The 12,823-nt window shown below is 43.6% G+C and overlaps 1 protein-coding gene across 1 annotated transcript in view; it reads right to left on the reverse strand.

Moving 5' to 3' along the window:
* Nucleotides 1–9,308, reverse strand: part of abcg1.L (ATP binding cassette subfamily G member 1 L homeolog) — a 53,464-nt gene extending 44,156 nt beyond the window's left edge. The window contains exons 1-2 of the mRNA XM_018245870.2: nucleotides 9,139–9,308; nucleotides 246–480 (exon numbers count right to left, since the gene is read on the reverse strand). Of these exons, the coding sequence (XP_018101359.1) occupies nucleotides 246–480; nucleotides 9,139–9,183 (280 nt within the window). The 5' untranslated portion in view covers nucleotides 9,184–9,308. The remainder of the gene's footprint in view (nucleotides 1–245; nucleotides 481–9,138) is intronic.
* Between the last annotated feature and the right edge of the window lie 3,515 nt (nucleotides 9,309–12,823).

Consider the following 12,823-nt stretch of genomic DNA (forward strand, 5'->3'; position numbering starts at 1 on the left):
TGGGTTTATTTAATGTTTACATGAATTTCTAGTAGACTTAAGGTATGAAGATACAAAATACAGAAAGATCCATTATCAAGAAAACCCCAGGTCCCAAGCATTCTGGATAATAAAGACCTGTATTAATAAATGAGCCTCGGGACAGAGTGAAGCAAACTGACCTGTCCACCATAAGTTACTACAAGTTGTTCCAAATGACACAGTTCAGCAAACAGTGTTCCCAGTTTAGCAAATAGTTCTGTTACCTTTCTTTTTCCACCATGGGCCTTCTGGGATTGAAAATGAAATATCCTTGAATTCAATGTTCACCGCTGGCCTCCTGGGAAGGGAGGAGAATCGCTGGGCTTCAGTGAGGGTGTTATCCACCTTCTTCAAGTGTCCATTAAGCAGCGGAGTCTCCTGAGTCCCAGTGCAGTTGGACACCACTTCATCCAAGGACACACACACTGATTTCGGATCCGCCATCACTGCAGGAGGGTTCTGAAAATCAAGAGGGTTCTGAAAATCAAGAGGGTTCTGAAAATCAAAGTCCTAAGTACAGAGAAAAAGCAGGATTGTAAGGGAAACTGACACCGATTTTTGCTGTTTTAAAATAATCCATCAGTACCATCTGCAGGATCCAATATCCAGGGGATGGTGCTCTACTGCTTTCTGTGCTGTATTTGGGGCTATATCAGCCTGGAAATACTACAGTGTCTTTTTAAAGCTGGCCATACATAAGGAGATCTGCTCGTTTGGCAATCTTTCCCCAATATGCCCAACTTGAGGTGGGAGATATTGGGCTGATCCGATAGTGGCCCCAATAATCGGATCACAACGAGAAGAATACGGTCAACAATGCGGTCCTTGATTTGATGGGATTTTTAAACCCACCTGATCGACATCTGGCTGTCTTTCGGGGGAAGAAGTTCGGAGGGCCCCATACACTGCCCAATAAGCTGCCGACTTAATGTGTCACCAGCTTATATGTGCCCATGTATGGGGGCCTTAAAGGGGTTGTTCACCTTTGAGTTAACTTTTAGTATGATGTAGAGAGTGATATTCTGAGATCATTTGTAACTGGTTTTCTTTTTTTATTATTTGTGGTTTATGAGTTATTTAGCTTTTTATTCAGCAGCTCTCCAAATTGCAATTTCATTAGTCTGGTTGCTAGGGTCCAAATTACCACAGCAACCATGCACTGATTTCAATTAGAGATGGGAATATGAATAGGAGAGGCCTAAATCGAAAGATGGATAAAAAAAAGTAGCAATAACAATAAATGTGTAGCCTTAGGGTAAGGACACACGAGGAGATTCAGGGAGATTTTGTCGCCTGGCTACTAATCTCCTTGTCTTTTGAGCAACTATCTCCCTGAACTGCCTCAGCGTTTTTCCCCATAGGCTACAATGAAAAGTTGCCTGCGCTAATGCACACACGGTGATGCGTTTTCAATAGTTGCCCAAAGTTGCCTCAGTGAGGCTATTTCAGGCAACTATTGAAAACGCATCGCCGTGTGTGCATTAGCGCAGGCAACTTTTCATTGTAGCCTATGGGGAAAAACGCTGAGGCAGTTCAGGGAGATAGTTGCTCAAAAGACAAGGAGATTAGTAGCCAGGCGACAAAATCTCCCTGAATCTCCTCGTGTGTCCTTACCCTAACAGAGTATTTGTTTTTAGACAGGGTCAGTGACCCCCTTTTGAAACCTGGTAAGAGTCAGAAGAAAAGGGCAAATAACTAAAAAAACTGTAAAAAAAAATAGATCTAATGAAGACTAATTGAAAAGTTGCTAAGAATTGGCCATTCTATGAAATATTAAAAGTTAGGTTAAAGGTGAACCACCCCTTTAAGGAGATCTTTAGGCAGTAGGGTTGCTGCATACTCTCTCTACATCTTCCAGTAGTCTAGCTGCCCTCCTGTGAATGCACCTAGACTAGAGGCATAGGATCTGTTATCTGGAAACCTGTCATCCAGAAAGCTCAGAATTAGAGAAAGTCTGTCTCCCATAGGCTCCATTATCATCAAATAATTCAATTTTTTTTTTCTGTGTAATAATAAAACAGTCGCTTGTACTTGATCCCAACTAAGATATAATTAATCCTTATTGGAGGCAAAGCAATCCTATAGGATTCAATTCATGTTGAAATTATTTTTTTAGTAGACAATGTATGGAGATCCAAATTACAAAGAAACCCCTTATCCGGAAATCCCTAGCGCCTGACGATTCTGGATAACAGGTCCCATATCTGTATTAGACTTGAGCCCTATATACTAGATTCGTTAAACATTCATAATAGTTTGGCACAATACATTTAGGGGGTTATGTAATAAAAGACACCAGGTTTGCCCAGGGGCAGTACCACATAGCAACCAATCAGCAAGGCATAGTTACTGGTCAACTATTTAAAAGCAAACATGCTATTGGTTATTGCTCCTGGGCAAAAGTAGTATGGGGCTTATTTACTCATATGGGTACAACTAAGCTCAAAAATAAGCTGGCGTGGGCACTTTAATAGTATATATATATATACACTTTGCACCCACAATGGCACGAGGCACCTAGCTCCAAAGCACCGCTTGCACTAGTTAATGTGAATTATGTGTTAGGCATGTTAACATTAAGCAAGTGTAAATTATGATGCTTCCTATGTGCATTGTTCCCTTGTGCACAAAAAAGTTGAATCATGAAATTGGGGGTCATCCATGTCCCAGTTAACCCCAATTAGACCACTGGGTATTATAATTATTCAGCTCAGTCTTACAATGCTTTGGCAGAATTGCTCTTTATGGGTCTATGACTATGAAGATTTTCATTCATCCAGGTCATGGTATATCTAGTATAGGTAAATCTAAAAACAACTGGACTTGCTGAGCAATCAATGAAGATATTTCACTACTCATCTGAGCAGCTTCTTCAGTTCAACTGACTGGTGTGGGAAATTCTCGGCATATAAACTCTTCCACTAATCCATTTACAATGGCACATTGTAACTCTTCAAAGAGGTGACATCTGAAGAAATTCACAGATTCTGTGTAGTTACTGTGATAGGATTATCCAATGTGTCATGCAACTCCTAGATACAGGTGTTACTTATTTGAACAAGGCGATTTATGTCAAGGAGGAGAAACCATCCCTGAACAGAGGCGGGGACCTTCGACACCACCTGTCTGCTACATACAATGCTGTTCTAACATCTGTTCCAGAACACTTCACACATCCATTCATGCAACTCTCACAAGTAAAGGTGGCCATAGATGCAAAGATCTGCTCGTTTGGCAACATCGCCAAACGAGCGGATCTTTCCCCGATATGCCATTAACAAACATGGCTATATCGGGTGTAATCTGATTGTTCGGCCGCATGGCCGAACGATCCGATTACGATGTGCCCTGGGTTCTGGCGGGATCGGTCGGGTCAAAATCAAACCTGACCGATCGACCAAACGACCGATCTCCGCCGGACGAAAGAAGTTGGGACACGCCACACACGATCCGAAAATCGTACGAATCCTCGATTCGTACGATCGGATCTGTGTGTCTATGGCCACTTTAACACCTGTATCTAGGAGTTGCATGACACATTGTATAATCCTATCACAGTAACTACACAGAATCTACACCTCTGTGAGTCTCAGATGTCACCTCTCTGAAGAGTTACAATGTGCCATTGTGATTGGATTAGTGGAAGAGTTTATATGCCGAGAATTTCCCACACCAGTCAGTTGAACTGAAGAAACTGCTCGGATGAGTAGTGAAATGTCTTCAGTGATTACTCAGCAAGTCCAGTTGTCTTTATGGGTCGCACCTCATAAACAGATGTTTATTGGATATCCCAAAACAGCATCCGACTGGGGGGGTCCTGGGCCACTGGGGGCATTGGAGCCCATAAACCCGCTTCCCCCCCCCTCCACCACCCCCATGGCCATGGGTGTCCATAGAAAATTTTCCAGGGTAGGACAAGTGAGCTAAAATCACATAGAGTAACATCCCACTGAAGATGAACCTATTCAGAAGATAACCCTATTAAGGCTTGCTTTTGGGTGTGAAGTATATAAAACTTTTTGCGCCATTGGGAATTCAACTTACAATTTCTTGGAAATAGCTAGAGAATTCAGTATGGGGCAACTGCCCCCTCTTGCCCCCTTCAGCGGATACCCATGACCATAGCCCCCTCCCCAGGTGCAACATCTCTTTTCCCTCTTTCCCCTAGTTTCTCTTCTTTATCAGGTCAGGGGGAATGCACAGCCTAAAGGTTCCTCCCTGATCGATATCTAGCCAAAAATTGTCCGGATATTGATTGGGCAGGTTTGATTTTCTATTGTGATGAAGGACTGCATCGGCTAGTTGATGTGGTCCTCGTACTGTCAATGCCCATAGCCATCATTGTAATCCAATTGTTTGGCCCTACAGCCGTATGATTGGATTAGCCCGATATCTCCCTGATTTTGGCATATCGTCATATCCCCAAACAAGCAGAATTTATAATGTATGGCCAGGGTCAGACTGGGGGGCCCGGGGTCCACCAGGACTGCTGTCCAGGACCCCCTACGCCTCCTACTGTGACGCACCTGAAGCCGCCGGGAGACTGTGGCTGATGTTGCAGTACGCAAGTGACTAATTTGGCGCACATGCCATTTTTTTTTTTTATTTGTCGAATGCCAATATCAGGGATCTGGCCTTTGTGGGGGCCCATGAGGGTCAGGGCCCACTGGATGTCCCACTGGGCCAGTCCGACCCTGTGTATGGCCACCTTTAGGCAGCAATGGTGAGTGGATCTGGGCTGGTTGGGCCCACCAGGTTTTCTCCTGGTGTCATGCCGGCCCAGTCTGACCCTGCCCCAAGACCAGAAGATGTCCCCAGATCCGGAACTCGGGGGATTTAAAAGAGGCACGTGGATGTCCACTTTTTTTAGTGTGTGCAAATGGACTGTGAACACTGCCGAGCACTGGCTACAGAAGAAGCAGACGCCACTCACAACAGGAATGGCCCCAACAACCAGACCTTGAAATGGTCAATATTTCAGAAAAAGACAAAAACCCCTAACGACCCCTGTTGGAATCAATACGTTTTGTGTAAAGTATCTCTGGAAATGAAGAATGCAAGAGGTTACTGTTCCCATATCCCTGCACCCCTCGGCTCTTGAAAGTCTCTAGAACACGCCGTTCCCAAACTCTGTAGCACATGGTGCAGCTTGGCAGTCGGAGTGAGCTGGAAGTGGAGCCAAATATAGAATCACTTGAATGTATGCACATGGATCGCTGCCCTATTTTGTTCATTATTCAAGAAATACAGTGTCGCCTGCCTGCAAAACAGCAGACGGTGTAAATGCTACTTCTCCTGCACTCAACTTTGTGGGAGCAATGGGTGAAGTGCAATGTGCTGTATAACAACCTCGGATAAAGTACACAACAATGAGCCCAACAACTCCCAGCAGCCCATGACATCTGTAAGTTTCCATGTTCTTCTGTGCTATAGAAACCATGTCAAAGTAATCCTGCCCTCAAGAACAAAAGGGGTTAACCTCTTGCTATTTCCAGGAATTAATTGCCGCGTCTCCGGCAGGGAAGCTATTTCCCAGACATCCATAAAAACAAACACAAATACCTGCCAAAAAAAGAAGCTTCTGCGGCCGGTCGGCAACAAGCAGGCGTGAAAGTATAGCAGCATTTGCTTCCTATGGGATAATAACCGCGCTACTTTCTATTTAGCCTCTCAGTCATTTTCTCCTGAAATATTGTTTACACCAAAGGGATGAGGAGCAGAATGTACTACATGGTATTGACTTACTTAATAGGTTTTATTTTCAACCCTACTCTTTGATTCTGGCAGCCAGTTAGCAGAGAGAAATCACATCTACAAATGTTTTTCTCTCCCAGACAAAGTGAAGATGGAAGAAATGATCAGATGTAACTTTCATTCTGCCATGTTAGAGGTATACTCATATACAGTATGGGCCTATAGTCCCCTTTGTGGACCAACATCCTCAGTTTATGACAAAGTTAAAGATACACAAATAAGCACTCACCTTAAATCTCCCCCTAACTGGCCTTCAGGCTGGGCCCCCTTAGCTCATAACAAGGTTACAGATATATAGAAACATTGGGGTAACAGTCACCCTGCTATAGTTCCAGGGGTACCCAGGGCACAAATATATGGGATGACTTTGACGTAGTTGGCCAGCTTAAATATATTGCAATATATGGACAAACAATCCCTGTTTTGTTTAAAGGGTAAGGCATTTTTCAGTAGCAGTATGCACAAAATGTCTCGGTCTTAAATATATTGATAATGGGTTGAGTGCAGAGGAATCTTGTATTTGTCTATATGTATTTTGTGGTCACACCCTCATTGCACCCCCGCCTAATGTTTTTAAAAACTAGTGGTGAGCACAACTTTCCCTTGTTTGTTATAGTTCTACAAGAGCAGTGACCAGCTCTATGTTGTAGCTCCCACCCCCTCCAACTATAGTCAGGTGATCCCACTGGTGTCTAATAAAAGGGCAGCCAAGTTTGGGAGTTTTACTTTGAAAGCAGCAAGTAAGTTGCAGGTAAAACGTATTCGTCCCTTTTATAAAATGTATAATTAAACCATAGAATTCTTAATGAATCAGATGAAAATTGAGCATAGGACTGGCCAGATATGGGATGACTTTGACGTAGTTGGCCAGCTTAAATATATTGCAATATATGGACAAACAATCCCTGTTTTGTTTAAAGGGTAAGGCATTTTTCAGTAGCAGTATGCACAAAATGTCTCGGTTTTAAATATATTGATAATGGGTTGAGTGCAGAGGAATCTTGTATTTGTCTATAGTTCCAGGGGTACCCAGGGCACAAATAAACACTCACCCCAAATCTCCCCCTAACTGGCCTTCAGACTGGGCCCCCTTAGCTCATAACAAGGTTACAGATATATAGAAACATTGGGGTAACAGTCACCCTGTTATAGTTCCAGGGGTACCCAGGGCACAAATAAGCACTCACCCCAAATCTCCCCCTAACTGACCTTCAGACTGGGCCCCCTTAGCTCATAACAAGGTTACAGATATATAGAAACATTGGGGTAACAGTTACCCTGCTATAGTTCCAGGGGTACCATGGGTACAAATAAATATTCAAGGCAAATCTAACCCTAGTTGGTTATCAGGTTACTCCCCCTCCAACACATTTGCCGTCAACGACCTTTTATTTCTTTGAGTGTCAAACAATGGCCTAAATATGAATGGAGCAGCTCAAACTGTGAAACGGTGGTTTCTTTGTTAACAGGCAAGATGAGGAATAAGGAAAACAAAAGTCACTGACCCTAGCAACAGAACGTGACAACAGGAAAGATTTAAGCAGAAAATGACTCTGACTGGCCGTGCTGCTTACATTATGGGTTGTACATCATATTAGGGGTAGGTTTCCTTTCATTTCTGTCAATACTGTACTCCAAAGCTGCCAGCCCGGTGGATGTTTATATATATAAATGTATATATGTGTGTGAAGCCTGAGATTCCAGCAGCAGTATGCACAAGCACAAAGCTAAATCAGCGCATGCTCCATGAATCCAATAATACCGGCTCAGCACTGCTCAGAGGTAACTAGCGGTCAATCTCTCAGCAATGGTCGTAGAGAAAAGGGATGAACAGCAGGTACAGAAATATTTAAGAGCTACAAGTCAATGGAACAATAAAGAGAGGTACTAAAGGTATCCTGCACCCCTCGACCTCATTCCGTAGAATGGACACAAGGCTGCACAATGTACGTGCATACATAATTACAGTTTTTCCCAGATTTTTTATTAGAAGATAATCAGCAGTGACATAAGAGTGCACCCAGTGTGGTCCCCAACACCTATCACCCTGTTCAAGGTCCTGAATCCCCCATGAATGGGGTGATGGTGGAGCCCAGTGAAACACTCCCCAGAGTGGCACAGGCCAGTTCAAGGTAAGGCAGATAAACAATTTGGGGGGATATAAGACATTTTTCATGGTTCAAAAAACAATCAATTCTTTTACACTGAATGTCAGATACCCAACTGTCACCTCCACACTGCAGCTACAGTTATTGATATTGCATTTTTTTTTTTTTCAAGTTTGGGGTCCCAATCTTTTCTGCATTTTTTTCAGGATCTCAGTCCTGTAGGGACATAAATGACATCATTCCAAATCCCGGTGGTCTAATTTCCCTGGATTAGAATAATCTGTGAAGGGTCGGGGTTACAAGAGTCCATGTATAATGAGATCCACATACAAAACGAAGGTAAAAAGACTGGAAATCCGAGTGCCAACACTTTCTTTAAAGCCTAATTTGAATAATGAGCAATGACTTCTCCCCCCGGTGGGGATTGGGGGGGTTCAAACAAATGAGTGAGAAATAGCCAAGGTATCTGCATGGTTACAAGCAACGTCTGCATTTAACCCTTTAGCTGCAGAAGCAGGTGATGTCATAGTGAGATCAACGTTGGCTTTAACGTTTCTCTACACAGTGTTAAACCTGTCACGTTCATTCGCACACATTTTTTAACGACATCGTTAACTAATTCACATTCCCTGAATATTCCAGCTGCTCTTTTTGTATTCAAATAGGCAGGCTTGCTCTGACCTCTCCTTTAATACGAAGCTTTATGAGAACAAAATTAACCCCGACTCATTGATACAGTGTGTTATATATTAATGGGAAGTGGACGATCTGTGCTCCCAGCACACACAGGGTTACAGAATCAAATACTAATTTACACCCCCCTGACCTTGACTATTCCCAGCACAAGCACAGAGACATCCAGCACTGTTTTGCCTTCGCTGTTAGTCTCTGCTAATTACTTAATGGAGCAGCACATAATACACCCAATGCCATACAGAACAGCAAAAAACATCCCAGGCAATGCTATGGCTATAGACCAGGCTTCTCCATGCCAACCCTCGCTATGCCACCAATATGCCACGCAGACCTGCCACCCACATATTTCTGTGCCAGACCCTGTAATAAACCCTCTGACACCAGCCATGATCATTTTGTACCTACACATTCCAGACATTCTATCACTTTACTATTGCCCACTCACAGCCCTGTGTTTCTCTTGTAACATTAGTAGCCATTGTGACATCGACTGCAGGACAACGATCACCGAGTGCAGCTGCTGTGCCAATACTCGGTGCCCAGGAAGGTGCCAGCTTACCAGAGAGTTGTTTCCCAGTGTGAAAGCTGCACTCAGACAAGCCATTCCCTGGCAGGGATCTCAGGGCGCTGTCCCGGGCCGTGGGTGCTGAACACTGAGCTCCACCTCTGAATCTTCTCTCTGAATGTTTCTCTGGCTCAGCTGCTGCAGACTGCACTGTGCAATGGGACACGACTCATTGGCTATAGGGAAGTAAGGGGGCGGGATCTGCTGATCTAAGCAAACGTGCTCTTGTTTTCTTCTTTTTGCTATGGTCCTTGTACATGTACCTCCCCCGGCACTGTCATGTATGTGCAGCTTCTCCCCTGTATGTGCAGCTTCTCCCTATAGCTCAGACCCTGTATGTCCAACTTCTACCCAAAACGAAGACCCTGTATGCGCAGCTTCTCCCCTGTATGCGCAGCTTCTCCCTATAGCTCAGACCCTGTATGTCCAACTTCTACCCAAAACGAAGACCCTGTATGCGCAGCTTCTCCCCTGTATGCGCAGCTTCTCCCCTGTATGCGCAGCTTCTCCCTATAGCTCAGACCCTGTATGTCCAACTTCTACCCAAAACGAAAACCCTGTATGTGCAGCTTCTCCCCTGTATGTGTAGCTTCTCCCTACAACTCAGACCCTGTATGTCCAACTTCTAAGACACAGACCCTGAATGTGTTATGTCTCTCCACAGAGCATCATCTCAACTGCTACATGTGCAATTTCTCTCCACACAGCTCAGCCACTTTAATTTCACATTCTCCTACTACTACTGTATATCGACCTTCTCCTTCCACAGCTCAGACCCTTTATGTACAACTTCTCCCTAAGGGCTCACACTCTGTATCTACATCACCTTCCCCTAACCAGTCCAGCCCTTGTGTGTACACCTAAATGCTCTCAAATTGGACCCTGTGTGAGAAAAGTTCTCCCTTCAGGGTCCAGCCCCTGTATGCAAATCCTCCTTCCACAGTTCATCCCAGTATATGCAAATTCTCCCCTTCACCTCATCCCTTTAATTTATATTCCTTCCCACAACCCAGTCCTACATGTAGATCTTCTCCACTACCCATAGCGCAATCTTCTATGTTCAACTTATCCCCAAAGCTTAGACCGTGCCCGTGCACTTCTCCCCAACTTCATTTCTGCCCCAACCCATAGACCCTGCATGGAAATCATCTTGATTATTAAACATAAGCATAATTTAATTTTCACAAATCCTTGTTAGTCATCCCATGGCCTTCACTGAAATATCAATGTGACATTAAAAACATGATGTGCCCAGAAATAAAAATTACAACAGATCAACTACAGTTCAGCTCATAGGCAGCAAATATTAATTATAATTGTATGTATCTCTCTTAGTACCGTCTTCCTGAATTACAGAAAATGTTAGTGTGGACAGTCTGACATTTAATCAAAACAACATGTGGTGTTTTAAGTTATATTTCAATAGTGTCCCCCCAAAGTTTCCTCATGAGGCAACTTTGCACGAAGCTCTCCGAGTGCCAACCCACCAGTGATTTTCATTCTAGCCGACGGGGAAGGCAGGGGAGGCAGTTCAGGGAGATTTGTCGCCCGAATCGCAGTGTGTGTCTCTGCCCCAGGCCCGGCAATCTGTGGGTTCTGGCAAATGCCAGAGGGGCTGCTATAAGGTGCTATAGAAAGTCAGTATTTAGTGGGCTGGTGGGGGCTGATTCTGTCTCTGTGTACCTGAAATGCCAGGGCCTATTTTCATTCTCAGTCTAGACCTGCTCTGCCCTTTGTTTATGGAGTCCATGGGCAGGTTTGGGGACTTAAAAATTGTAGCAGCTCATCCAAAATACATGCCTCCAGTTAGCCAGCCCTGGTCTGTGGGAAACACACTGCCTATGCAGTGTCGGACTGGAACACCAGGGGCCCACCCAAAAACCTTAGACCAGGGGCCCATCAAAAGACCTTAGATCAGTGGCCTACTCTTAGTGCTATTATAATTCCTCTCTTCTACTAGTCTCTTTTCTTTACATGCTATAATCTATTATTCCATCTATTTCGTCTCTTTGTTCTCATAGGGAAGGGAATTGGCCATGGTATCCCTGTGGGCCAGTCCAACACTGTGCCTATGGGATGCACTGAAACATAAGAAGGGGATATTATGATCTCTCGTAATACTTATCCAACTATGGGTCCATGAGACAATCACACCCGTCATCAGGAACTAAAAACCAGCCCTTACAATATGAATAAGAATATGCAGAGCATGTTCCCAGAGGACAAAGGAAACGCCTCCGTCTGGATTCCTTGTTTTTGTAGCTTTTAAAACGTGATGTGATATGCTGAGATTTCTCATGTGGTAACAGAATTTAATCATATGCTTATTTTGTCGTGTAGGACACCATTCTTCTGCTGAGGTCTTTTCCTTGGGGCAATAAGAAACAGTAGACTTCTTATAATAATTAGAAAGAATTTTTCAGTAAAAAGTCAATCTTAAATAGGCAGAAGTACTAAAAGGCCAATATTTATAGTGATTCCAGGTGGATTTCAGCAGTACCACAAACCTTGGCAAAAGTAATCTGTTTTTGTAGACCTTCTATTATAACTGTGCATCAGACCCCTGCTGTGTCTTCAGCAGCCATTGGGTCTGCTCTTTCTGTTCATTTGCACAATGGCAGTTCTCGTTACTGTATTATTTATAAACCCATTAAAAATGCACAGTTAAGCAGTTTAAGGCAGTGACATGCCTAATTACCATAGCTATTTCTATCTGACTTGCGCTGCTATACTATAAGTGTTCTCTATGTATTTAAAGGGAGAGATTTACCCCTCTCCTGTAGACAGGTAATTCGGGTGCTCCAGTTATTTTGTACCCACGTATACTGCGGCACCGTTTAACATGGCGATTGATATGTTTAAATTTATCAGAAATTTGAAACTTAAAGTACATTTTGCTGGAAAAAATTCTGAATTAACTGATAATTTTGTAAAAACATTAAAAGAGAAAGTGAGTTCAAAAAGTAATTTTGTTCCTCCAGGGTCCTTCCCTGCTCCAGTTATCAGCAGTGTTAGTTTTCACACCAAGGTGCAGGTAATGGAAAAAGGCTACTTGGTAAGTTACAGTTGAAATTTGTTGAAAACATTATTATTAACATGTATAGAGCACCCGCATATTTTGCAGGTTCTCCATTTCTCAATGGCAAGAACAGAATGAAGAAGATAAAAGTGGGTATAACACTGTCAAGACCACTGATGACTTTGATATAGTTGGTCTACTGTATATAAATATATTGCAGAGACAAACAAAAGAGTGGAGCACAGAGACCTATGTCTGCCCAATGAACACAGAGTGGCCTTTGTTCTGCACCTCTGTGTTCATGAGGGGTGGAAAGAAGAAGGCATGTAGGTATTTACCCTCTTCTGCACTTTACCCAAAATTCAGATATGCCTGTTCAAGAGCACTAGGGGGTACAGGTGCAACTGAGTACTGTCTATACCTCCTGCCCTAGGACAAGGCTTCCTTGCACCCATGGGCGCTATGCTAGCTAGTGCTGGGTGCAGGGTCCAAATAGACCTCAGACAGAAGCACCTTTGGAATGGACATCAAGGACATCACTTGGTGAGGATACGCAGGAGATACAATAGTTTTTAAAATTTCCCATGCACCAATCCCCATTGCTTCAGTCCCAATCAAGAAACGTTGTGCAAATAAAGGAAGGGGATGGGGGGGGGCCTA

The sequence above is a fragment of the Xenopus laevis genome, chromosome 2L, assembly GCF_017654675.1.
Source record: "Xenopus laevis strain J_2021 chromosome 2L, Xenopus_laevis_v10.1, whole genome shotgun sequence".
Lineage (NCBI taxonomy): Eukaryota > Metazoa > Chordata > Amphibia > Anura > Pipidae > Xenopus > Xenopus laevis.